General features: G+C 42.0%; 1 protein-coding gene across 2 annotated transcripts in view; it reads right to left on the bottom strand.

The window, feature by feature from the left end:
- Window positions 1-24723, bottom strand: part of LOC107392044 (latent-transforming growth factor beta-binding protein 2) — an 87003-nt gene that overhangs the window by 42435 nt on the left and 19845 nt on the right. For both annotated transcript variants that reach the window (XM_015969616.3, XM_054741567.2), the window contains exons 4-8: window positions 15164-15411; window positions 14160-14342; window positions 10212-10418; window positions 7939-8264; window positions 6827-6929 (exon numbers count right to left, since the gene is read on the bottom strand). In XM_015969616.3, the coding sequence (XP_015825102.3) occupies window positions 6827-6929; window positions 7939-8264; window positions 10212-10418; window positions 14160-14342; window positions 15164-15411 (1067 nt within the window). The remainder of the gene's footprint in view (window positions 1-6826; window positions 6930-7938; window positions 8265-10211; window positions 10419-14159; window positions 14343-15163; window positions 15412-24723) is intronic.

The raw sequence follows: 24723 nt of genomic DNA, 5'->3' as shown, positions 1-24723 counted from the left end.
GGGCCATCTGGAGGCCCAAGCAGGCCAGTAGAATAAGACCTCTTCTCATAAAATAAAATAAAATAAAAACCAAGAAGAAGAACACAACACAGCGAACATTCAGTGCTACTCTAGTATTTCTTGTAAAGGCTCAGACTGTAGTGTGTTTGAGGTTCAGCAAACTGTCACAAGTATGTGTCATTTTCCCAGGATGGACTGGAATGTCTGGCACAGGTACGTTTTCTCAGATTGAGGTCCTGGAAGCTGACTTGTGTTACAGACCTGCTGCGACCCAGTCAACCATGCAGGGTGAGTGTACCTGAGGTTTGACAGGGCAGAAGTGGGTCAGGTTGAAGGAGGTGGCCATAAAATGGGAGGAACTGTGTCAAAATCTCCTTGTAGTCCTCCACACTCTCCTAATCCTTCGGCAAAGATTCTGACTAATTAGTTGTTGCGTTAAGGCGATGGGCACAACTGTCCTACAGGGAAGGGATCAGGGAATGTCTGGTGTGAGTGAAAGCAGGGTGCCAAATGAAGACCAGCAGGGGAGGTCCAGCACTCTCAATAATGCTTATTAGAGAGAAGACCTTTAAATTAAGATTCGGTCCAAAAGGATGAGGATGGTTAAAGGCAGTGATCCCAACTCCTTTTCCCAAGGCCTTTGTCCAGCATGTTTTACTTGTTTCCCTAATCCAACACACCTGATTCATCTGTGCAGGAGCTCATCAAGCTCTGCAGAAGGCTGTTAATAACCAGCAGATTACAATCAGGTGTGCTGAAGCAGGGAAAACAGTAAAACATGCTGGATACCAGCGCTTGGGGAAGGGAGTTGGAGATCACTGATTTAAAACCTTATTAAGAAAATACATTTCACTACTGCAACTTCAAAACATTGATAAGTTTCTTTATGATTTTCTGGGTTTTGAACTTTATCGGCTCATATTTGCTGACAAAGTTCCTCGTTTCAGGTGGTAGTTATTCATTGCTTCCTGGGGGCAGCATGCTCAAAACCAGCTGACCTTGACCTGAGCTGGTTTGTAAAATATAGAGAAGCTTTACAGTTGGCAAGTGTTTAGCTGAGTTTTGTGTCTAAAAAGGAACAACTTGGCTGTGAAATGTTTCTTGTTATACAAAAAGTAAATAACAATGGTATTCCTTGAAGGCTTAACAACGTAGCTGTTCCCATGCTTTGTTCCTAAACATTTGTGTTCAAATGAAGAGCTAGACAAGAGCTAGCAACAGAGAACTCAAGCTGCACATCATTGAGGTCACCCTTGGTTACAGAGACCCAAACTTGTCAGTCTCCACAGACAAAACCAGCTAACTGTTGTCCACCCATTTAGTTCCATCCAACAAAAGATTTTGTCACCCTTCACTAATTTCTTGTTGGTCTGCATCCAATTGTGGAGGGCATTCCAGTGGAGATGGTTAAACAATATTTGCCTAAATTCTCTGACCTGAAAGTGTAATTTAAATTCTTTGAGGTTGTTTTTGGACTTTGTGTTTGACAAAATCATTGAAGTCTCCATCTATCACGTAAAACATTTGAACTGCTGGATATTTAATTATGAAAAAAAAACTGCTCATCCAAGCTAATTCTGAGAAGGTAGTAAAGATTAAGATGGGTTCTTTAGCCATAAGAAATCAAAAATCTTTAGGATAATTTTAAGCTGTTTTTAGACTTCTCAGATTTCAGGAAGATTTTTTTTAAAGATCTACATTGGTCTGCTTCATCAATCACTGAGCACAAGGGTCTTCACCAGAGGCCTGGAGAATAACCACATCTCTTTACTGGTTAGTAAATCTGAGAATGTATGGAAGAAGAGGGATGGATGCCATCCACAGGATAGAAACAAGGGATGTAACTTGATTTACACTCAACAAAAATATAAACGCAACACCTTTGTTTCTGCTCCGAATTTTCATGAGATAGACTTAAAGATCTAAAATTCATTCCAGATACACAATATTACCATTTCTCTCAAACATTGTTCACAAATCAGTCTAAATGTGTGATAGTGAGCACTTCTGCTTTGCTGAGATAATCCATCCCACCTCACAGGTGTGCCACATCAAGATGCTGATCTGACATCATGAGTAGTGCACAGGTGTACCTTATACTGCCCACAATAAAAGGCCACTCTGGAATGTGCAGTTTTGTCACACAGCAAAATGCCACAGATGCCACAAGCATTGAGGGAGCATGCAATTGGCATGCTGACAGCAGGAATGTCAACCAGATCTGTTGCTAGTGCATTGAATGATCATTTCTCCACCATAAGCTGTCTCCAAAGGCGTTTCAGAGAATATAGCAGTACATCCAACCGGCCTCACAACCGCAGACGACGTGTAACCACACCAGCCCAGGACCTCCACATCCGGCAGGTTCACCTCCAAGATCGTCTGAGACCAGCCACTCAGACAGCTGCTGAAACAATTGGTTTGCATAACAAAACAATTTCTGCACAAACTGTCAGAAACCGTCTCAGGGAAGCTCAAATGCATGCTCGTCGTCCTCATCTGGGTCTTGACCTGACTCCAACTCGTCGCCGTAACAGACTTGAGTGGGCAAATGCTCACATTCGATGGCGTCTGGCACGTTGGAGAGGTGTTCTCTTCACGGATTAATCTCGGTTTACATTGTTCAGGGCAGATGGCAGACAACGTGTGTGGCGTCGTGTAGATGAGTGCTTTGCTGATTTTAATGTTGTGGATCGAGTGGCCCATGGTGGTGGTGGGGTTATGGTATGGGCAGGCATCTGTTATGGATGAACACAGGTGCATTTTATTGATGGCATTTTGAATGCACAGAGATACTGTGATGAGATCCTGAGGCCCATTGTTGTGCCGTACATCCATGAACATCACCTCATGTTTCAGCAAGATAATGCACGGCCCCATGTTGCAAGGATCTGTACACAATTCTTGGAAGCTGAAAATGTCCCAGTTTTTGCATGGCCAGCATACTCACCGGACCTGTCACCCGTTGAGCACTTTTGAGATGTGCTATCCAACAACTTCGCACAGCCATTGAAGAGGAGTGGACCAACATTCCACAGGCCACAATTGACAATCTGATAAACGATGCGAAGAAGATGTGTTGCACTGCATGAGGCAAATGGTGGTCACACCAGATACTGAACGGTTTTGAGTCCCCAGACCCCCAATAAAGCAAAAAACTGCACATTCCAGGCTGGTCTTTTATTGTGGACAGTATAAGGTACACCTGTGCACTACTCATGATGTCAGATCAGCATCTTGATGTGGCACACCTGTGAGGCAGGATGGATTATCTCAGCAAAGCACAGGTGCTCACTATCACACATTTAGACTGATTTGTGAACAATGTTTGAGAGAAATGGTAATATTGTGTATCTGGAATGAATTTTCGATCGTTAAGTCCATCTAATGAAAAATCGGTGCAGAAACAAAGGTGTTGCGTTTATATTTTTGTTGAGTGTAAAAAAAAATGAAAAAAGACAATATTTACTCAAGATGACTTCATCTATTAAATTCTGATCTTCCACAAAATAAACTGGTATCGTCAGCAGAAAACTGGAAGGAATTATATAGAACTTTTTTTTTTGGAACAAGCAAGTTAAAAAGAAGGACTTTTCTTTCAAAACGGAATAAATTGTTGGCACAGGTAACATTTACCAATCTGGCATTGGGCATATGACATGTCTGGTAAATAACGTGGGATTATTGCATTGTCAGCGTCTTTTTACCTTGACTCTGACCAATTAAAATCCGCCCAATTCTGTATTTGATTCCTTAGCTGTGCAGATGTGTCATGTTGCTTTAACACAACCAGCTCACAACTTATGTGCAACAAAAGGGCTTGGTTGAAACGCTTGTTCACTTTTCTACTACATTCTTCGCCACAAAGCATGCTAATTTGTGGCGCTATGCATTGCCACCCTATGGGTAGCTTGACAATTTATATTAACGCCCCTTACTGGAGATATTGATGGCTGCAAAACCCACATCAAACACATTTGAAACAGACTCACATTCCTCTATAATCCCCAACTCACTGTGGAATATTAACCACCTGGGCTTGCTCCAATAGGAGGCATGCCACAGTACATTCCTGAACCTTAACTTAGCTTGGCTTCAATTAAGAAAAGGATTGTAATTTTCATATCCATCTTTCTCCAACTGGGATTCATTTCTCCTAGTGGTTAGGTCTATTCTGCCCTGATTAGCCACACTGCTAATAGCTTCATCACTCTGGTTGTGAGGGGATAACGCTAAGTCAACATCAGTGAATCAGTTGCTGTCAGAGACACGAGATGTCTCTATCTAATTCCAGTAGAGCTGCTCTGGAGTTATTCCAGTGAACGTGGCCGAGTAGCTTCATTGTTTTTATTTTTTGCTGTTCACAAGAATTTATGTTTGATCAGGGCTAATAAAATCAGGAAGTACAAGCTCTGACATCTCTGTAGATGTCAGGATAAACGTCTTGGGAACAGATGGAAGGTATTTTTTAGAGGTTCAGGGAGGAACATGGTGGAGCTCCATGGGCCTTGAAGGAGCTATTGAAGACAAGTGTCCTGATTACAAAAGGACTGAGAGAAAAGGGAGTTAAATATATCATCCATAACATTGAGATGTATGGTAGGAATCAGCCAGGGCTCCTGAGGGTGTGGTGGATTCTTTTTGCTCTAGAGACTCTTGTACTGTCTTTTTGGCAAGACTCCCAGCATCACTGACTGGAAGCGTCTGAGGAAGGATGCTGCCCATCAGTGACAGATGGGAGGTGAAGAGTTTGTGAAGTTTCAATTTTTCCAAAGGAGGGGCTGCCAGCACTGTTGGATCAGACACGGCTCAGAGCAGCTAAGTTTTTAGTCATAAAAATGTATTTTCAAGAAAACCCCACAACTATAAAAATCATTGTTCATTATAACTCCTTACACTACCTTTCCAAATCACTGCAGAGGTTGGCATCAAGCCATCAAAAGCCACTCTGACCTTATATTTGAGAAAAGGTTTGACCAGATCTATGTTAGATTTAAAACTAAGATCAGAGCCATTTTCTTACTCCATCTCATCATCTCAGCCAGAGGTATGGATCTGACTACAGTCTGTTCTGGTTGATCTGGATCTCATTAATCCAGGAATCCTCAGCATGTGACTTCTAAAGGCCTTGGCTCCCGAAGGCTTCATCTCCCACCAAGATGGGACACACTGGCATTCTAACGACAGCCTTCCTTCACATAAACAGGCATAGAAAATCTCCTTACTTACTGCCATCAAAGTAACACAACACCCTTAGAATATAATAATGAATAATGGCTTGCAACTGCTCTAAAAATGTGCAACAGAAGCAGCATAATACTGGGCCAAGTGATGTAAACATACTGGAAATAATGTGGAGACAGGAAGGAAGATTAAAGCCTTATGCGCAGCAGAAGTCCATTAAATTTTGTTCATACTGGCATCTGGAGACAAAAAAAGATGAAGTAGTGAGTCTAGAAATCCGACGATAAACTGACCAATGGTAGCTTGGCACGCCTAAACGCAAACTTAGTTTTATGACCTCATTATCACATACTCAGCAGGAGGTGAACGATACATGCACGAAGCTATTTTCTCTCTAACTTGGAAGCCAACATCTGATTCGTTCACCTTGAAATAAGAGGAACGACATCATTTATCAGTGGTCCCATGCAACATGTCGTTCCTGTTAAACCCAATCAATAAAACCATCAGTAAGGAATGTGCTGTAGCTTCAGGATAAACCTAAGGCCTAATGTGTGAATAATTACACTCTTGGGGAATTCAAAATGTATATTTGATAAAATTTCTATCAAAAACCTTTGGGACACTGTACATGACTTCATTCTGACTTTGATTCCCTCTCTATTAGTCTCTGCCCTTTCTTCGTGTGACCCGTAGCCTCCCAAAAACAGAAAGGAGCAATCGGGGTATTCTCTTTTCTTTTTCACCCCCAAACTTCAAAGGAGGGAGGAGAGGAAAACATCTGGGAGCCAAAAGAGATCATGCCGGAGACTAAGACAGAGCGTGAATCTGGCAGGCCGAGAAGGAGGCGACTAGTGAGAGGGAAAGGAATGGATCGACATCTATTATTGATGGAGGAGACAGAGAGGGCTTGTGTCTGCTTCTGATTAGGGTCCAGTCAAACATGGTTCTGGCAGCTAGAGAGCAAGAGTAGGCATGGCGGTTATATAATAAATACAACTAAGGAATAAATTAATTTCCCATGTGAAGGGACGTTCTGACTGCTTCCCATGAGGTCTAAAACCAACCCAGGGACAAACGGTGACTCCAGGTCACACGCAGAATATCCGTCCCTGCCGAAAGTGAACGGGGTTGCCACCCACCCTGCCTGAAGCACACAAACACTCTGCTGGTTCTCCTCAAACCCAACCACAGCTCTGCCTGGAAAGCTGTTCATTTCCTCACTCTTTCAAGCCCACATTGGCTCTTATTGCCCACAGGGTGGATGGCACGCCTGCCAGGATCGAAGCTGTATGCTAAATGAGTTTTTATTTGAATCTTGGGTTTGGTTTATTGGAAGCAAAAACCACTTCATTTGAATCTGTGGACGCAAGGGCGAGTCACAAAGCTGTTTAATGAGGACCATCAGCAGACATCAGTTGAGTTTGCGTCTGCGGTAAAGACAGAAGAAAATCTAGCAAGCATAAACAATAGCTTCAAATGTTTATCAAAGAAATCACTTATTAGTCTCTTTATTTAGCTTCGTCCAGACTGGGAAATTCTGCTGGGAACAACTCATATTAAAACAAGAGATCCCGTTTTTATGAAACACAGATCAGCCAAAAAATGTTTAAAGCCAGTGGTTTGGGTGCTGTAGGCTTACCTGGTTTGGTTGGACACTTTTGGCACTTATTTAGACCCCAGGAGGCACCAACGCTTCCACAGCAGTCATCCTGCTTGGTGAGGCCTGGAAGAGGTTTGCCACACTACAACAACACACAGCTGTGTCAAATCGGAGAAGCAAGTTTTTTGAATTACAAGTTTGTGCATGCATCCTTGTTTACGTGCAAGTGTTTGTGCACTGGCAAAGGGTGTAAGTGTGGCTTATGTCAGAGTGTACGCACAAAGCTATATCCAAGGACAGAGTGAACCAGACCCATCTGAGATTCTTTAGGTAAGGAGGACTGAGTCCTGAGGATAACAATGAACTTCTTGACGTGCCTCTTTCAGGCGTTTGGTACATGATATTAGGAAAGAACAATCAAACTGAAATTACTGAAATTTTAGCCAATGTGGATGAAACATAAGGAGGGGGATTTTCCCCCCTCTGGCAAGAGCAAAGGGTAAATTTCATGCTAAAGCATTTTCATGCTTCTTTCATGCCCGAGTATTGTTCTTCTCTGACATTGAAATTTCAAGTTCTCTATCAAATCAGATTAACAAAATGAGAAGAACGGTGCTGGCAAAAACAGCCCCATCATGGACCAATGCCTCACTGCAACTGCTTAACTAAACCCTAATGGCTTCCAAGTGAACAGATGCAATACCAGGTCTCAGATTAGCCAAGCTCTTACAGTCATTCTGTACTCATGAACTGTTCTCAAAGCATGACTGTTGCAAATGATTTAGACCCTAACAAGCAGTGAGCATGTGCATGAAAAGTGTGACAATTTCCCCCCATTCAGACACAGAATACCATATGGGTAAATCGTCAAGCCTGATGCTGATCCTATGAACACATAATGATTCATAATCCGCCTTTTTTCAGGTAACTAGGGGAACATGAGATACCCAGTGTGGTCTGAGCACATAAATCCTGCTCATGAAATAAATCATCCTCACAAGGTGACTTCCTGCTTGACATCACAGCCTTTAAGTGAAGGAATGTGAAGATAATGGTGCTAGAGGTAAACTGCTTTCGCTATGGTGCACCACATGGTTTGGATCAGAGTGATGACAGTTTAAACGCCGTGTTTTAAGGACCTAACATAATACCTGTCCATCGACTGTTTCCTGAAAGCATCTTCCAACATGTCCGCTGTGACGAAAAGGAGTTGTAGCGTAGCCGTTCTGGTGGTCGTAGCTGTGTGGGAGTCTGCCGTTATGCTCACTGTTGTAGTGGTGTCCATTTCCTGTATGTTCGTGTCTGAGTCCTGTGTGCTCATGTCCGTTTCCTGGCTGGGAGCGCTGCTGGACTGAGTGAGCCCCCTCTGTAGTGGCTGGCCGCTGCCCAGGTTGGACACGAGCTACTTGGTGAATATGAACCTCTGCTTCTGGCGGGTGCTTTATGTGGACGTTCACCAACGATGGGTGGAGGGAGACTAGAAGAAAACGGATCCAGAGTTTACACAAACTGGAGGAAAGTTTAAAGGAGAAAACTTGCAACGCTGCAAAAATAAGCATCAACATTTAAAGGATAAGAGCTTTATTTACATAACACAATTTTTGAGCTATCAGATAACATCTAACAAGGACTTGTTCAACACATACTTGCTTCATCTCCAAATTGTGAGATCCAGATCATTCCCGGCACTGAACTACAACGCTGCAAAGGGTTTGGGATTTTCCAATTTAAATCAAATCAATTTAAATACCAAAAACCGAGTTATAGGGGACGATGAGATGTTGAAATGTCTAGAAGGAGCTTTTGTTTTTCAGACAGAGGGGAAGTATCCATCTTTAGGGAGTGCCAGTGTTATTTCCCAGAATCCTGACCTACTATCATAAATCCTAAACTTTCAGACAGACTGCAAATAAAAAACACAAATTTTATCAGGAGTCTCAAAAAGATGAATCTCTATCATTTAAGCTCGCAAACCAATTGGACCGTTTACTTGCTGTGTCAAAACATGATATTTCACTTTCAGAACTGCTTCTATTTACTGTTTGGTGGACTGAGAGATAATCATTTAAAAATGGCACCAAAAGAGGATGAGTCAACCAGAAACTATCTAATTTTTAACATTTATATGAGATAATGAGATATTCCAGTTCAGTTCCTGATAACCTTTCTGTTTTTGCAAAAAGAGGAATTGTGCAAATTGTGCATTGACTTTCAGTGAGTCATCCATTATTTGTTAAAAATAGAGTCTGATCGCTACTATGTTGTAAATAATGTTAAGAATCATGGACGAACCTTGTGCTCTTTTAACCCTCTCAGGCCCAAAATAAGTTTTGATAAAAGGACGAACAACTAAGTCCTTCAGGGGTACTTCTGAGTTAAAAAATGTTCATGAAATACGTACGTGGAGTAACCAGGTAGGTAGGTTTTAACTGTTGCAAATCTGCAATGCCTGCTTCCAGAGGGTTAAGAAGGCTTTGTGGCAACATTTATGTTCTTTGGTTTTCTCCAAAAAGTGGTTCAATAATTAGTGCTGGGAGCAAATTTATTGCGAGCTGTCTCAGAGCCAGGAAGTTCATCAAGCAGGATGTTTTCATGTATTGGGTTTTATTTAATCTCTTTTTGATTTTGCCTGAATGTAAAGCCAATTTTGCACAATCGTAATAATTTAATAAAATGTTCAGTTTTTAGCTGTAAGAAAAAACAATTGAGTAATGAAAAAAGTGTTTAAAGGGGACATCTGGCTTGTTTTAAAGTTATAATTGTTCTATGGTTGATGCAAAATATGTTTATGAAATCCCTCTCACATGAAACAATTTAAGCAGTTTTATTTTTGACAGTTTCTGTAACTTCCAGAATGAGTCATTTCAGGGCTCTTTAGGGAAAACCAGCTGGAGCTGGCCATGCCCACCCACCTCCTACTCAAGCTATTGGCTGAAATACTTTATATCTGGGAGGGGCTAGGAGTAGAGTCACTGCTCTCACAGCAGTAGCTCTCAACAGAGGTAGTTCAATTCGAATTTTCCCCATTTGTGATGTCACAAAAGGGACTTTTTGAAACTGATTCAGGCACACAATTCCTAAAACCAACTACTGACAGAAAATGGATGGACGGTGAGCTTTCACATTTGTAGTGTGTATAGAAGCGGTAGTGACCTACAGGGCAGCGGATATTGATGCAAAAGGTGAGTAATGCACATTATGTCCCCTTTAGCTATATATATATATATATATATATATATATATATATATATATATATATATATATATATATATATATATATATATATATATATATATATATATACATACATATATATATACATACATACATACATACATATATATATATATATATATATGTATGTACTGTATATTAAACAATACAAATTCTAAAGACATGTTGGTAAGAGTTCTGTCCTCTCACCTTGCTGGTTAGATAGCGGGAGCGTGTACGTAGAGTGGGATGGAGATTTGCGTCCCTGGTGGCTTGCATCCTTGTGGCTGTGAGGAGTGGGTTGAACAGGAGGAGGCGTCGGCAGGTGGCAGAACTTTCCTGTTGAGTTTGATGGACACCAGCACAGGTTTCTGCCAATGCATCGACCTCCATTCATACAAGGAATCTGACAGAAGACTGCAGCGGTGGAATAAAGAAGAAATAATGGGATAATAATCATGTTTAATCTCAGGACTCCAGTATCTGGTAATAAGAAACACAAAGGGTAGTGCTAATAGGAAGGGCATGTCTCTGAGGATTAGGCTTTTGTTTGCAAACAGTAGGCAGTAACCATGCTGTTCTCTCGTAGACACCTGATTTCATGTGACATTTACAACATCTCAGCTTTGTCCTAAGGGCAGAGGCATGGCACTACCCCTCATGCTTCACCTGCTTCAAAGACATGTTGTACCTTACAACAGTAATTACATAATTCTCAACATGATGGAGAGTGAGGATGGATGAATCATTCTTCATTAACTCCATGAAATGATTGAACTTTTTACATGCAACCATTGATTTCTTCCTCCAAATTAGTAAAATTTAACAGAATTCTTAACAAAGATCATCTGCATTTGTTAAAGTATATCCTAAAATGTGTCCATACATTGATTTATGGGTTAAAGAACAAGTTCACTTGTGTTTTTTACACGTTTGTTGTATAAATGAATGTCTTGTGATTCAATCTCTGTGAGAAAAAAGTGCTGGTGCTTCAATTTCAGGAAGTAGAAATGAGCCAGAGGGCAGGTGAGGAGATCATGGCAGGACTTGGAGTCTTATTTCCTGATTTTCGAACATCTCCTCTCTGACTGACTGACTCTATTCAATTCAAGTTTATTTATAAAGCGCCAAATCACGACAAGAGTCGTCTCAATGCACTTCACACAGTAAACATTCCAGTACAGGTCACTCTACTACTGACTCTGTTTTATCTTCACAAATAAAAACCTGAATGAGTTCTTCCATGTTGTGGAGATGCTAATGGTTAGCTTCTAATAGCCAAGACGTGCTCTGTTCTCCCCTACACGCTAAAGCAACAAAAGACATTCCTGTTGTGAGCCAGAATGTGTGAGACCATGAATGCTGATTTTCAGTGTGACGTAGATGATATGAGTGGCTTTTCATAATCCGAGCATTTCCTCGTCTATTTTCTATTGGCAGGCAATACAGGAAACAGAGGTAGAAGAATATTTTCACATTTAGCCTGCATGTAAAACTCAGCGTGACCGATCACATTAAAAAAACAAAAAACAAGTAAAAAAAACATAGTCTTTTAAATACATGACCACAACTATTTTTTTTCTTACAGAACTTTCAAATCCTCAATATTTTTGGCAAAAAAGACAGCTGCCAAATCTATCTGTAGAAAAATAACTAACAGCATCCCAATATTAACATGTACAATCCAACAATCAATATTACAAATGACTGCAATTTATAATAGTCCATTAAAATTTAAAGTGTCATACATTTCTGATTTGCGTACAGGTAAAGGCGTATCCGTTCAGATGGTCTCTCGCTGCTTTAGTCCTCACACTTGAATTAGATTATAGTGGATGAAATCATTGTAAGTGTTGCACAGAAAGAATGTGCTCCATTGTAATGTAAAAAAGCATTTGTTTTCTAAAAGCCCAATTCAGACTGTCCCTGATATGTCCTCTTCTAACTTTAAAGACTAAAGACTTTAAAAACACAAAGAAACTACATCCAGCTAAAGCATGAATAATAAGACTTTTTAAGGGGAAACGGAAACATTTTTTAGCTCTTAGAAGTAAGAAAACGCAGACATGAGGATACTGTTATACAGGCAGATATGCGACTGGCCCGTGAGATGAAAGAGACTGCTTTTCATGGAATCACGCTGGGAGTTTCATCCTATCTCTGCCTCATTGAGCGAGACACAAACACACCAACAGGGTGCAAACAGACCGACTCTGGACAGTCTCTCCCTGGCGTGTAGAGATCATAACTCCCTGTCGAATAGCATCAACAGCAGTGAGAATGGAGGAGGATGAAAGACTAAAAATAGAGGAGACGAAGAGATTAAAAGGGGTTATAAGAAAATGTTTACAAATGGAATTGAAAACAGAGAGCCGGGCTGGAAGAGATGGAAATCACAATGCAGCTAAAAAATGTGGAAAACCAGACAGAGACTGAGGCCAGTAAGCACTGGTGTCCAGGCGCACAGGAAGACCTTTGTGGTTTTAGCACGTTGGCTAAATTATCAACTTAAAGGGACTATTAAAACATTTCAATGTGGAATGCCTGCACATCCAAGCTGGCATGGGGACACAAACTATTCTTAGACACCATCTTACTGTCGATTTTACAACCTCCGATGCACACTTTTCACCCAGTAAACAGACTCCTACTGAGGCTAATATCAAACTTCTGTACACAGGATGTGAATCAAAGGCAGCCTGTCATAATTATCCTTCTAGAGTTTACAACAACGTGCAGGCAACATAGCAACAGTGTGAGACAACCGCTCGCTGTCCACTTGACATTCCTGGACGAACACGCACACCCGTGGAGCAACAGCATGCAAGCCTAAATGGAAAGCAGTCTTTTTAATGTGCTCTTTAACACATGCTTTCGCGTAATAAGGGGACATTTCTGGAGAATTAAGCAGGGGCATGAAAACAAAACGTGGAGGAAACAGTGGAGGAGAGGGGAATGTAATCATCTGGAAAGATCCCAGTCAAGGAGCGTTTGGAACATCAACACCGTGTTCCAAAATACCTTTAGAGGAGTCATAAATCTATAACTACACCCTGTTTATACTGTTACAATTCAACTTGAGTCATTAAATGGTAAAATGGTAAATGGCCTGTATTTGATATAGCGCCTTCTAGAGTCCTGGAACCCCCCAAGGCGCTTTACAACACAACCAGTCATTCACCCATTCACACACAAATTCACACACTGGTGGGGATGAGCTACGATGTAGCCACAGCTGCCCTGGGGCGCACTGACAGAGGCGAGGCCGCATGCCGAGTACTGGCGCCACCGGTCCCTCCGCCCACCACCAGCAGGCAACGTGGGTTAAGAGTCTTGCCCAAGGACACAACGACAGTGACAGACTGAGCGGGACTCGAACCTGCAACCTTCCGATTACGGGGCCAGCTCTTAACTCCTGCGCCACCGTCGCCCAATAATTAAGCTTGGTTGAATGTGAGTTTAAAGTGTGTGTGTGTCGCATTTTTGACTGGATTTTCAAAAACTGATGCAAAAACTAACAAAAACACATGGTTGTGACCCATGGCATTGCCCCCCCCCACCCCCCCACCCCCCCAATGGACACTCCTGAGTAAATTTGGAGCAAAGTCTTCTGGATAAATGGTAGGTTTAATGTAATCCCCATAAAATCCTGTTCATGCTGCTACTCTTTCTCCCTTTCCGCCTCTCCATCTATCCTTTCATTCGTTCCTGCTCTCCCAGAGAGCATGTTAAATGGTTAACAGCAGGGCCAACCGCGAGGTGCAAACCGCAAAGAGATGGGGCTAAGTGCTGGGAGCGTGGGACCACCAGCTCCACGTGTGTGTCTGCAAAGGGAGATTAGCCCCCTTTTACAGAGCTTTTAATCTGCTCTACCCATGCTTTCTCTGCCCATTTTTCCTAGACAGTACGGTTTTTTACATAGCTCTCAGCTTTAATCTCAACTACTCTGCTTGTTCCCTGAGTCGAGTATTCAGAACAGACAGCATGCTACTGGGAGTCCATTTTGTTCTGCTCACCTCATAAAAAACAGAATGAGAGATCAGAATGGAGACACAAGGAAAGTGCGTGGGAATTAGAAAGTAAACATCAGAGGCACAGAAAAGACATGAGTGAAAATTTACAGGACAAAGCAGAATCAGGAGGCCTGTTAACACTCACAGAGTCTGAAACCTTGGTTCTTTGGCTGCTGCTGCTGCTGATGGTACGAGGTCTCGCTGTACACCGTCGTGACATCTCCCTTCTCACAGCTGTTATAGCAGTGCCCGCCATTGCACACCCGGCGGCACGACATAGGTGTGAAGACGATCTTGATTCGGTCCAGGCTGGACGTGAGGTTGGCCCCTGGACGACACACACACATCTGTTTGAGAAACAACAGCAGCAGCAGAGGCAGGCTGAAGAGGAGCTGCATCTTTCCTCCTTCGGCCTCACAGTGACACACTCCTCATCTGAACGAAAGGGAGGTTTATAAGTGTGTGAGGGTGTGTGCTGACGGCTTGGCTAGTGGCACGCTGAAGTGGAATAAGAAATATGCCACAGGCCGAAAAAGGGAGGGAGAAAAGGATACTGTTAGATACTGGGAAGGTCTCCAAGCCCTTTATCTTTAGGAGAAGGTGTTTTAGATGTGTGTATGCTTCAGGGAGACAAAGAGAGAGTAAGTGCATGTGAACACTATAGGAATCTGTTCAACAGCCGTTGCCCTGGCTCAAGGGGAAAAAAACAGAAGCCAGCACATAAGACAGCTGCTTGCACTATAGCATCGTGAAACAGTGAAAGTGGCCTTTAAAGTAGTAAATACTAGATCACATTTTCTTTTGCAGTGAATAAGGGAGGCAGGGTTCAGTGTTTGTCATGTAGGAGAGGTGACACAACCCATTGGAGAGCGAGCAAGTGTGTAAATGAAAGCAGCCGTGATTTGAAACGTCTGTTTGTGTGATGCAAACCAAAGAGAACAGGAGGAGGGTGGACGGGGGGTGTAACCTGGGTAAACGCCAGGTTCTTTTTCCCTTCTAATGTTCCATTTATGAGTGACACTACAGGGTGTGTTTGCATCTACTGTAGCTGCTGTTGACTGCGCCAGAGTGAGAAGAGTTTTTATGAACAGGGTGGAACAAACAAAAACATAAATGGGATTAGATTGTTGCATTGTTTCATGTTCTTACCTGCTGGAAGTAACACGTTATTGAGCTGGCTGTTGCTAGTAGGTCTGTGGCCGTTGAAGGCATCGCCTTGCTTGTTCCTGTCTCCGTGCCGGTTCCTGTGTTCACTGGCATGGCCGTTGGCGTGGACATTGCTGTTTGGCAGGGCATTTGACGTTATGGGCTTAGAGGATGATGGATAACGTTTCACTGTACGGGAGGTCCCTGACTGCTGAGGGGATGATTCAGGGGGCCCCCGTCTCACTTGGGTCCTGCCAATCACATCATCACAAGACCATAAACAAATGACCTCAGATTCATGTCAGAGAAAAATGTCATCCTGTATGCAACCCCATGCTTCAGTGCAAAAGAAGACAATATTAAGAGACGTTGTCTTGGTAGCTTTGAATATTTAATTTTAAAGCTCTCATTCACTTGTTTTATCCAAACTTTTGTTGTAGTCTCTAGTACAAACGAAGGCCTTGTAAGTCGTTTTCTGTCTAAAGCAAAACTCTGGCGCCTCTGTTTCAGGAAGTAGAAGTTAGCCGGGGGCAGGATTTTACTCAAATTCCTGATATTCTGACACCTCGACTCTGATTGGCTAACAGCAATGCAACTCTACTAGCCAGGCCAAGATGCACTGTGCTGTTTCCTGGCTGCAAAATTCAACACAGCCTTCACCAATTACGATCCAATAGGGGTGAGTCTATGATTGATAGATTAACAGGGCTGGTTCACTAACAGTTGTACCTGAAAGATGATTTTGTGTGAGAAACCTGGAGGAGGCGTTTGTCTTTCAAACACACAAAAAGACAAGTCTACCTGGGCTTTGGAGTGGACTGCGGAATACTGAACTCCACCCCCACAGAAACATCTGGATCCCACTGATCTTCCCTGACAGACAAAGACAAACCCTGCCGCACACATCAGACACTCCATTCCACACAAAACACCTGTCGTCCTGCAAGACTGTAATCAGACCACAAATGAGGTTATGACCTGTTCATCCACTTCATTACATGTAGTTTTAAGCCACACAGTTACACACTGAATCAACACTGATGACTCACAGCAATAATCAGGCAATAACAGACTGGACACAAACATCCATGTGCCCACACACTTTGTTGCAAACACAAAAAGCAGATAAACACACCCTGTCCCAGCTGAAGGGTGAAGCACATGAGGCACAAGCCTCTGCAAGTCACTGCTTAAAAAAACATTCCTGGTGCTTAAATGAACTAAAGGAAAGGAGGAGGAAAAAAGAGGCCAACATTTGATAATGGTTTCTCACATAATCATTTCTAAAGACACACACACAGCTGGCAGTTGCTGACCCATAAGCTGAATCTTCAGGGTGGAGCCGGGTAAAGGATATGACACAGGGAAGCAAGAGGTTCTTATGCCAGGATGGACAGAAGGTGATAAACCCAGTTACAGATGCCAATAAAAATTTCTGCTTTTTTCACTACTACTGACACCTGGCCTGCAAGCATCCTGTCTGACTTCCTGGGCTTAGCCAGATGTTGCTCCTTCCGACTTCAGTGGCAAAGTCACTTCCTCCATGCATGAGGTCATCACTACCCTTTCTGCCTGCAGATCAGAGGGAATGGAGGGAAAAGCAAGACAAAATTCTGCATGTATAATTTCATGAAGAACTGAAATTCTTCTGAGAAATGGTACCATTCCCCAGCTTTAGACCTGCATGACTCAAAAGAAACTTCTGTCAATAATACAATGAGTGCTGCATCAGAAGAATGTGATCTATTTCCTTACATGCTTTCGTACACGGGGGGGGGGGGGGGGGGGGGGGGGGGTGTTGAGCTTGACCACTAGCACCATCCCTCCTGCATGCTCTGGATTCTCTTTTTACAAAAGAATAAAACATAACTCTTAGTGCATATCTAAAAAAATAAAGGCCATTCCAAGTGTTTTCTTAATCTCAATTAAATGTTTGTATGCGTTTGTAATGCAATGTCAGTCTCTATTTCCTCTATAAACACTCCAAACATGAAAAAAAAAATATCAGTTCATTTATTTTCCGTCACTGTTTGATTTTTCGGAAATAAGGGCCTAACATGAGCCGTTTCAAAAAGTCCCTCTTTGTGATGTCACAAACAGAACAATTAGCAGTACTGAAAATGTCAAGAATAACGAAGTCATTTTGTGTGAGAGAGATTTTGCGCAAAGAACATCATGAGCATGTTTGAAGTAAACTAGAACTATTATAACTTAAGAAAAAATATCATAACATGTTCCTTTTGGTAACCCAGTAATCACAAACATACAAAGAAACTCCACCTTGTACTTTCAACTTTTGTCTCCTCAACAAAAGAGCGCTTGCTAACATTTTTCTGCAACAAATTTCTAATATTTCAATACAAAATTGTGTCACTTGACTTTTTTTTTTAAGTTGGATTTTTTTTCTGCAGATCTTCAATTAGGACCGATTCTTGCCAGTCCTCTCCTGACAGCAGATGGGCATGCTTGGGTTGCATGGCCCTTTAGCCAGAGGCTTTGCTGATATAGTTGAATGTACTCATGCATGATGGTATTTGCATACAGAAATGACACCAACATTCAAATTAAGCATCAACTACTGTACAAATACAATCAAGCCAAAGAACAAGTGTTAATTGCATGTGTAAGTTGTTGAAATCCTGAAATTAATATCATTTGACTCATTGATTGCATAAAAAAGATTTACAGTTATGAGATGTATTTCTTATCCGAGTGTGTACATGCTCACAACATGTGTTCAGTAAACGTTTGCCAAAAGAAATCTCAAATTCTGATAAATCTCAGGCCAGGATTGTGATCAAAGCAGTAGAAAATGAAGCTTCCAAGTATGACACTGAGTCACTGGCAAGGACCACCATCACTCATTATCATTCATTTACATGTTCAAATGGAAAAGAATTAGAGCTAAATCTCAAAAGAGCTGAGGAAATTATAAATCACAGACATGGAAGGCCAAGAATAGGTTGTGCTGAAATGACAAAGCTTCTGACGAGTTACTTTGCACAACATGTGGACGTGAGCTTTCTGACAGCGTGATGGACAGTGTGAGTGGCAGTTCCAGCTCTGCTTATTGACCCAGATGACTTGGATTGAAGCACAAATACCACAGAGTCAAGCATTGTAAAAACACATATCAGAATAAAAAATGGAAGAAAGTCAGCCACGCTACCAATCCTTTGTTCCGTGAAACTCTGATGGTGCTGCACAACAACCACTGTTGGACTTTAACTCGCCAAGTAAAATGCCAGGTGACGTTTTAGGGGTTCTGACCAAAGTGCATCGGGGTGGGGGTGGGGGGTGGGGGGGACACGTTCTGATGGCTGTCTTTGTTTAACTGTCAAAAAAGCGCTTTAGTGAATACTTGGAAAACACTAGCTCTACTCCTCCAGTTTGTGACGGTGTTGTTCCTGTAAGGTATCCACCGGGAAGCAAGTGTCTCGTAGACAGATGGAAGAATTCTGGGTTTATCTGATGACACACACACACACACACACACACACACACACACACACACACACACACACACACACACATACACACACACACACACACACACACACACACACACACACACACACACACACACACACACACACACACACACGATGACCCAGATCCTCAGGAACTGTTTACATCTTAAACTATCTCTGTAGCCCACTCTGCATGACGAGGCCTGAGTGGTGTTTATGTGAAGCACTGAACAGCAACGTGTGGACCACAGCTGATCCGTTCACTAACAGCTCTGTCTCTGAGGTGCTTTCATGATCCTCGGTGTCCATAAATCTCTCGAAGAAATAAAGAACTCTTGGCAGTTGACGCATCTCTAGTGGAGAACCTACCTCTGGGTTTGAGATGCCTTGCAGGCTGGATAGAAGGTTTTTAACCAGCCCTTTCACTATTTGATGCTCAGCACAGGTCCAGTTCGGCAAGGCTCATTCCTCATTGTGATATGTTGGAGAATAACAAAGCTCCAATTGGAATCTAATGGTTTGGACTGTTGGATTGTAGCACCTAATGTACAAAAATAGTTGACACACAGAGGTTGTTGGATGGAGCCCTGTGGCTTTTAACAGACAGTCTAAACAAGACAGTGTGCAACTGGCAGGTTTCTGGCAGAAACATCCCAATCTGGGTAAAACCAGTTAGCTCGAAGTATTGCCACTTTATCCATCACAGTTTTCTTTGTGCTGGACTGGACACACTCTCTAGAGTGATTTGTGGTACACTTCTGCAAGTACCACAATGTTTACAACCATTCACCACAATCATCACATGATTCTTTGTCATTTTTCTTTCTGTTTTGACAAAATGAGTTCACAAAATGTAAATGAAACATAAAACATCCACCAAAAGCCTCATGATATGGGGACTGCACATGATCATGGCAACGTGAAAGCTACTGAGAAATGGGTGCGTAAACGACTGTCATCAAAATAACATTTAAATCAAAGTTTGCACACATTTATGTCACTCGAATAAAATATCATCGTCTATTACTCATTTCAGAAACTGTTTGGGTATGCATTTCATCAGTCTGACCGCAGAGAACAGACAATATCTAAAAATAAAACTGCAAACAGCAGCAGAAACAATGAAATCCTTGTGCTGCTCCACCACTGCAAACAATGTTGGCAACAATGAAGACACGAGATTTATGAGTGCATTTGGGACACGAACTTTAGCAGTCAACGAGGGAGCACTATGCAGAGCGCCATAAGGAGGGGGTGAACTATTTTGGATGCAAGAAGACAATCATTACAAATATTTTAGGTATTTCCTATCAAGAGGCAACACGAAAGCCAAAGATTTGGAATCAGTCACAATTGAAAGACAACATTAAACCATGCAAGAAGTAAAACTTTAGAAAGAGAATCCATTTCTTTTCACTAGAAATTACATTTGATAACATCAAGTGAGATTTTTTTCAGTGAGAGGTTCAGCAACAGATGCAACTCCACGTCTCACAGACAAGGATGGAGAGTGCAGACTGGTCCCAGGAGGAGTTACTTGAGAGCATTAGCAAATACATACACACTTGACTCCTGCTCATGTCCTGCTATTCAAAGCCCAAACGTGCTATGAATCACTGAGATGTCAAAGACATTATACAGTGTAGCTTGGGAAAGAGAAAACATGTCCAAATAGCAGGATGGTTTGTTTTTACTTTGAAATTTGATTCTGCAAAAGTGAATCAGGTGTTTTGGATGAGTTCTTTCATGCTCATTTTTATTTATTTTGTTCAATAAAATCCTTAGACTGATCTTCAGCATCATGCAGCAATAAATATAGCATCCTTTTATTTCTCATATTGTTGTCATAGTGTGTTCCTCATAGCAACAATGTAATATTATGGATAGCGGTAGACTTTATGTTTATTGGATATTCAAAAATAACTTTCCACACACCAGCAGCAGTCACTTTACTCTGATTACAGCTTTTTGTAAAGGTTTAATGTCTGGCTGTAAATAGTTTTGGCTCTTCTCACACGTTGTTTTGTACTCTAATCACCCAGCTATGGTGTTGCTGCTAAGTCAAAGAAATGCAACATCCTGCTGAAAGAGAACAAATGTTCGCTCACCAACATGCTTGCTTATTTAGAAGAAACTGATTTTATGTTGGGCTGCACAGTGGCGCAGTGGTTAGCACTGTTGCCTTGCAGCAAGAAGATCCTGGGTTCACGTCCCGGCCTGGGGTCTTTCTGCATGGAGTTTGCATGTTCTCCCTGTGCACGCGTGGGTTCTCTCCAGGTGCTCCGACTTCCTCCCACAGTCCAAAAACATGACTGTCAGGTTAACTGGTCTCTCTAAACAGTCATTTGGTGTGAGTGTGTGTGTGTGTGCATGGTTGTTTGTGCTGTGTGTCTCTGTATTGCCCCGCAATGGACAGGCAATCTGTCCAGGGTGTACCCCGCCTGTTTGCCCGTTGACAGCTGCAGATAGGCACCCCCCCACCCCCCACCCCCACCCCGCAACCCTGTGTGGACTAGTAGGTTCAGATTATGGATGGAATGGATGGATGATTTTATGTTAGGAAAGAAAGCTGCACTGGTTGAGATTTTTTCTACTTGAACTGAAGTGAAAGGTGATTAATACCTAATTGCAGCTTACCTCAAGCTGCAATGGCAAATTTGGAAAACAAGATTAAAACATTTTTTCCATGCCTTTTCACAACATCCTAACATAGTATAGCTATAAATATATAGTGAAAAATAAATAAATTAACAACAATGAATTGTTTCTCTCACATTTGTCTAAAACCCTCTGCCAATAACATGTTTAAGACCAAAAACAACTATTGGACCATATCTTTGTTGGCCTCGCCAAACCTCCATTCATCACACACTCACGTATTTAGAAACAGAACTCCACTGGTGTGAGAGGTTATCCGCTCAATAATATCAGAGAAGGAGAAACAGCCAGCTTCTACCACTTCAACTTTAGGACAAACTACCAGTCCCAAAAGCTTAATTTGAAGTTGTGGAACACAAAAGATGTTTGGACCTAGACAACGACGACTGGCGTTTAGCTTTCTCTGGTTTACTGTGGTAACGTGGGTTGCTGGATCCAGCGGATGTAGCCCAGGGACAATACCTGACGGGAGGAGTGAAAGTTCTGTGACCGCGTTTGTCTTTAAAAGCTAGCTTGTTCTGTAAATTTGTTATTGCAGCTTTCATCTACTTAACTGTGCATCTAGTGCCAGTTGTCCAATTGATGACCCGTGATGACGCATGAATGAGCACCTGACCACAGAATGGAGCTTTTATATGCTCCAGTCTACCAAAACATGTTTCCTACCAAATCTAATTGGTCAAATAAGGCCAAGCATCATTGAGCAATTAAGGCCAATTTTTTATTAGAGAAAATCTTTAGTCGCATAGATAATAATGGCAGAATGTTTCATCTTGTGAAATGCGGGGGAGAGTCTGAGGGTTTATCACACTGGCTACAGAGGCTGGGTTGAATCACAACAGCTCTGTCTGGACCGCTTTCCAGGAATCTCACCAGAAGCAGCCAATGAAAAGGGTGAAATTAATTACTGTCAAGCTGGATTTATTCAAAAGACTTTTATTTTCTTCCCCTCATGCAAATGAAAAGTTGAAATATCATATTAAATATTAAAAGCACCACATAGACAAATAAAAATATGAAGTTCCATCTATTTGAGTATTGCTTTCCTCACCAGCATGAAAATAGATTTTCTGTAACTTTGACCCCACAAAGGTTTGCTGACACAACACGATCACAACAAATGACTACTGCAGTCCACAGTCACAAACCAAAACCTGTCAAACAAACAGCTCAATTTTTAACTTCAGGGGTCAGTAGCATTGCCAGCTTGTCTGTTTTCACCTAAGTATTTATTAAGTTTGGTGTTCAAAATAGAAGAGATCCAGAAAGCCCCGATTCTGGATAGAAGCGAGGCAGTGTGGTAACTGTGGTTCAGTGACTGGAATCTAAATGCCCGGAGACGTGGTGAGACAAGAGGCCATTCAATATTCTCCAGTTTATGGTAGATGCTCTGATCATGCACTTTGTGAAATGCCACAAGACAGGTCAGCAGGAAGAGTCATTACAAAGCGCTGACTGAGGTTATATCTACTTGCTGGTCAGCATCTCATGTCAGACTGCTCTGAAAATCAGCCAAAAACAGCCTCCAGGAAATTTGGAATTTTGGAGTAAGCATGAAGAACTGATTTATGATGGATGAAGAAGATCGACGCTAAGTTGGGTTTAGGGATAAGAAATGTATTCTGTCTGTCTTTTTTGAGCTTGTCTGATGAGTCAGTTTGATTGGTTTGGAGGTCTCCGCTTCCTAAAGTCTGAATGAATTAACTGATGCTACATGCAACCATAACACTCAGTGCAGTTACTTGCGCACTGACCAACATCTACATTGACATCTACGTTCCCAAGTGGCTGGGGAAAGGGATGTCTGGGCCTCCTGGCTTAGGCTACTGCCCCTGCGACCCAACCCCAGATAAGCAGCCAAAAATGGATGGATGGATGGATGGACCAGAGAGCATTCTGGGATAGACACTCTTCCTTCTGTAAGTGTTGTTTGATAGCTGGGCTCCTACGACAGCTGCATCAGCTGCATGATGAGATAGATTTGGCCACAGATGCTAACTACGATTTGTTTGGAGCTTTAGGAAAGTTGAGATAGAGGAAGAGAAATACATATCTGCCCCAGCTAAAAGCTGAGTTCTCTACAGTCCTTTGTTTTCTCTGGCCCAGCAGGAAGGTCAACACTCATGGGGTTCATTTGGTTGTGTCTTTCCGGTGAGAGATGTACCAGCTCTTCCTGGCCTGACTCAGGCCAAACTGTAAAGTTGCTAATATCCGGAACCCTGGAAACACATTTGATATATTAGTTTTAGCTCATTTTCACCATTTTACAACAGTAAAGTTAAGCAAATCTTTGTTTTTGAACCTGCACAGGGATCCTCTGCTGGGGTTGTCTTTAATCATCTCACAATGAAACAGGTACATGATACCCATCGGCACAAATCGTATCGTACTTCAGAGAGCCATATTCTACTCATCACAGGAAAATATTCTTTGTAAGGACTAAGGTCAGGTTTGTAGCACCAGCCTGCCACACAAACATGCCTTTAAGAAGAAACCCAGTTCACCTGTTAACCCCGTCCAAGTTCAGGAGTATAAATCATAAATCCAGACACAAAGTCATATGCCAGGCTTAAAAGAGGAATAGAGCTCTATTCAAAGGAGAACATATGGTACTGTACAACCTGTGGGAAATGCCCTTTATCACTATCCTTTAACCAGACTCCCCATCTACAATACCTCTTCTGTTAAGGCAGTGGCCCAGAAGGAAACAAGGGGAGGATTTTAAATGTCAAATCTGAGCAGGAAAGCAGATGGCCAATTGGTAGTTAAAAAACCACCCCAGGCCAAATGTTTAGAAAAGTACTTTTTTTACTGTTTCATACCTTATCATGTTTAATGTTCATAATAAAAAAAAACATATTCAAATCTTTTGTTGCAGGTGCAGGGATAACCAGCTGTAGAGGGTTTTGACAGCAGCTCCCAGCAGATGGTGTTGTGGTTGGTCTGGAGTGGGAGTGAAAGCAACCAGTGATCCATGATAAACACGGAGAACTCTGACGATGACCACAGTTTCCTCCAAAATAACATCTGGGTGGTGAAGTGCAAGGCCTTGAGTCAACGAGCCGCACAACCACCAGCCGCGTTAGTCACCAGTAAAACAGTGGGCTCACAATAAACATTACAGTTTATTGGGCAGAATACTACATGTGCATTTGTCCTTTCTCTGTGTTTCATATTGACATAAAACAGCTTAACATTATAGTTAAAAACATTGTCATAATTTCTGACACTATAATGTTTATGCATGATTGTGAAAAGCTCTTTGCCAAAAGCTATGAGGCAGCATGTACTAAAAAAAAGCTAAACCATTCATGTTTACTCCCAGTTCACTCGGCTGGACTACAAAACAGAAGGATGATCTTCAAAGTATGAGAGATCATATTCGTGGTGATAAAACAGACATTCCCCACTCAGACGTGAAATCTCGTGAGATAA

Source organism: Nothobranchius furzeri, chromosome 18, assembly GCF_043380555.1.
Source record: "Nothobranchius furzeri strain GRZ-AD chromosome 18, NfurGRZ-RIMD1, whole genome shotgun sequence".
Classification (NCBI taxonomy): Eukaryota; Metazoa; Chordata; class Actinopteri; order Cyprinodontiformes; family Nothobranchiidae; genus Nothobranchius; species Nothobranchius furzeri.
The sequence above is the reverse complement of the archived record's forward strand: the minus strand, read 5'-3'. Positions and strand labels throughout refer to the sequence as shown.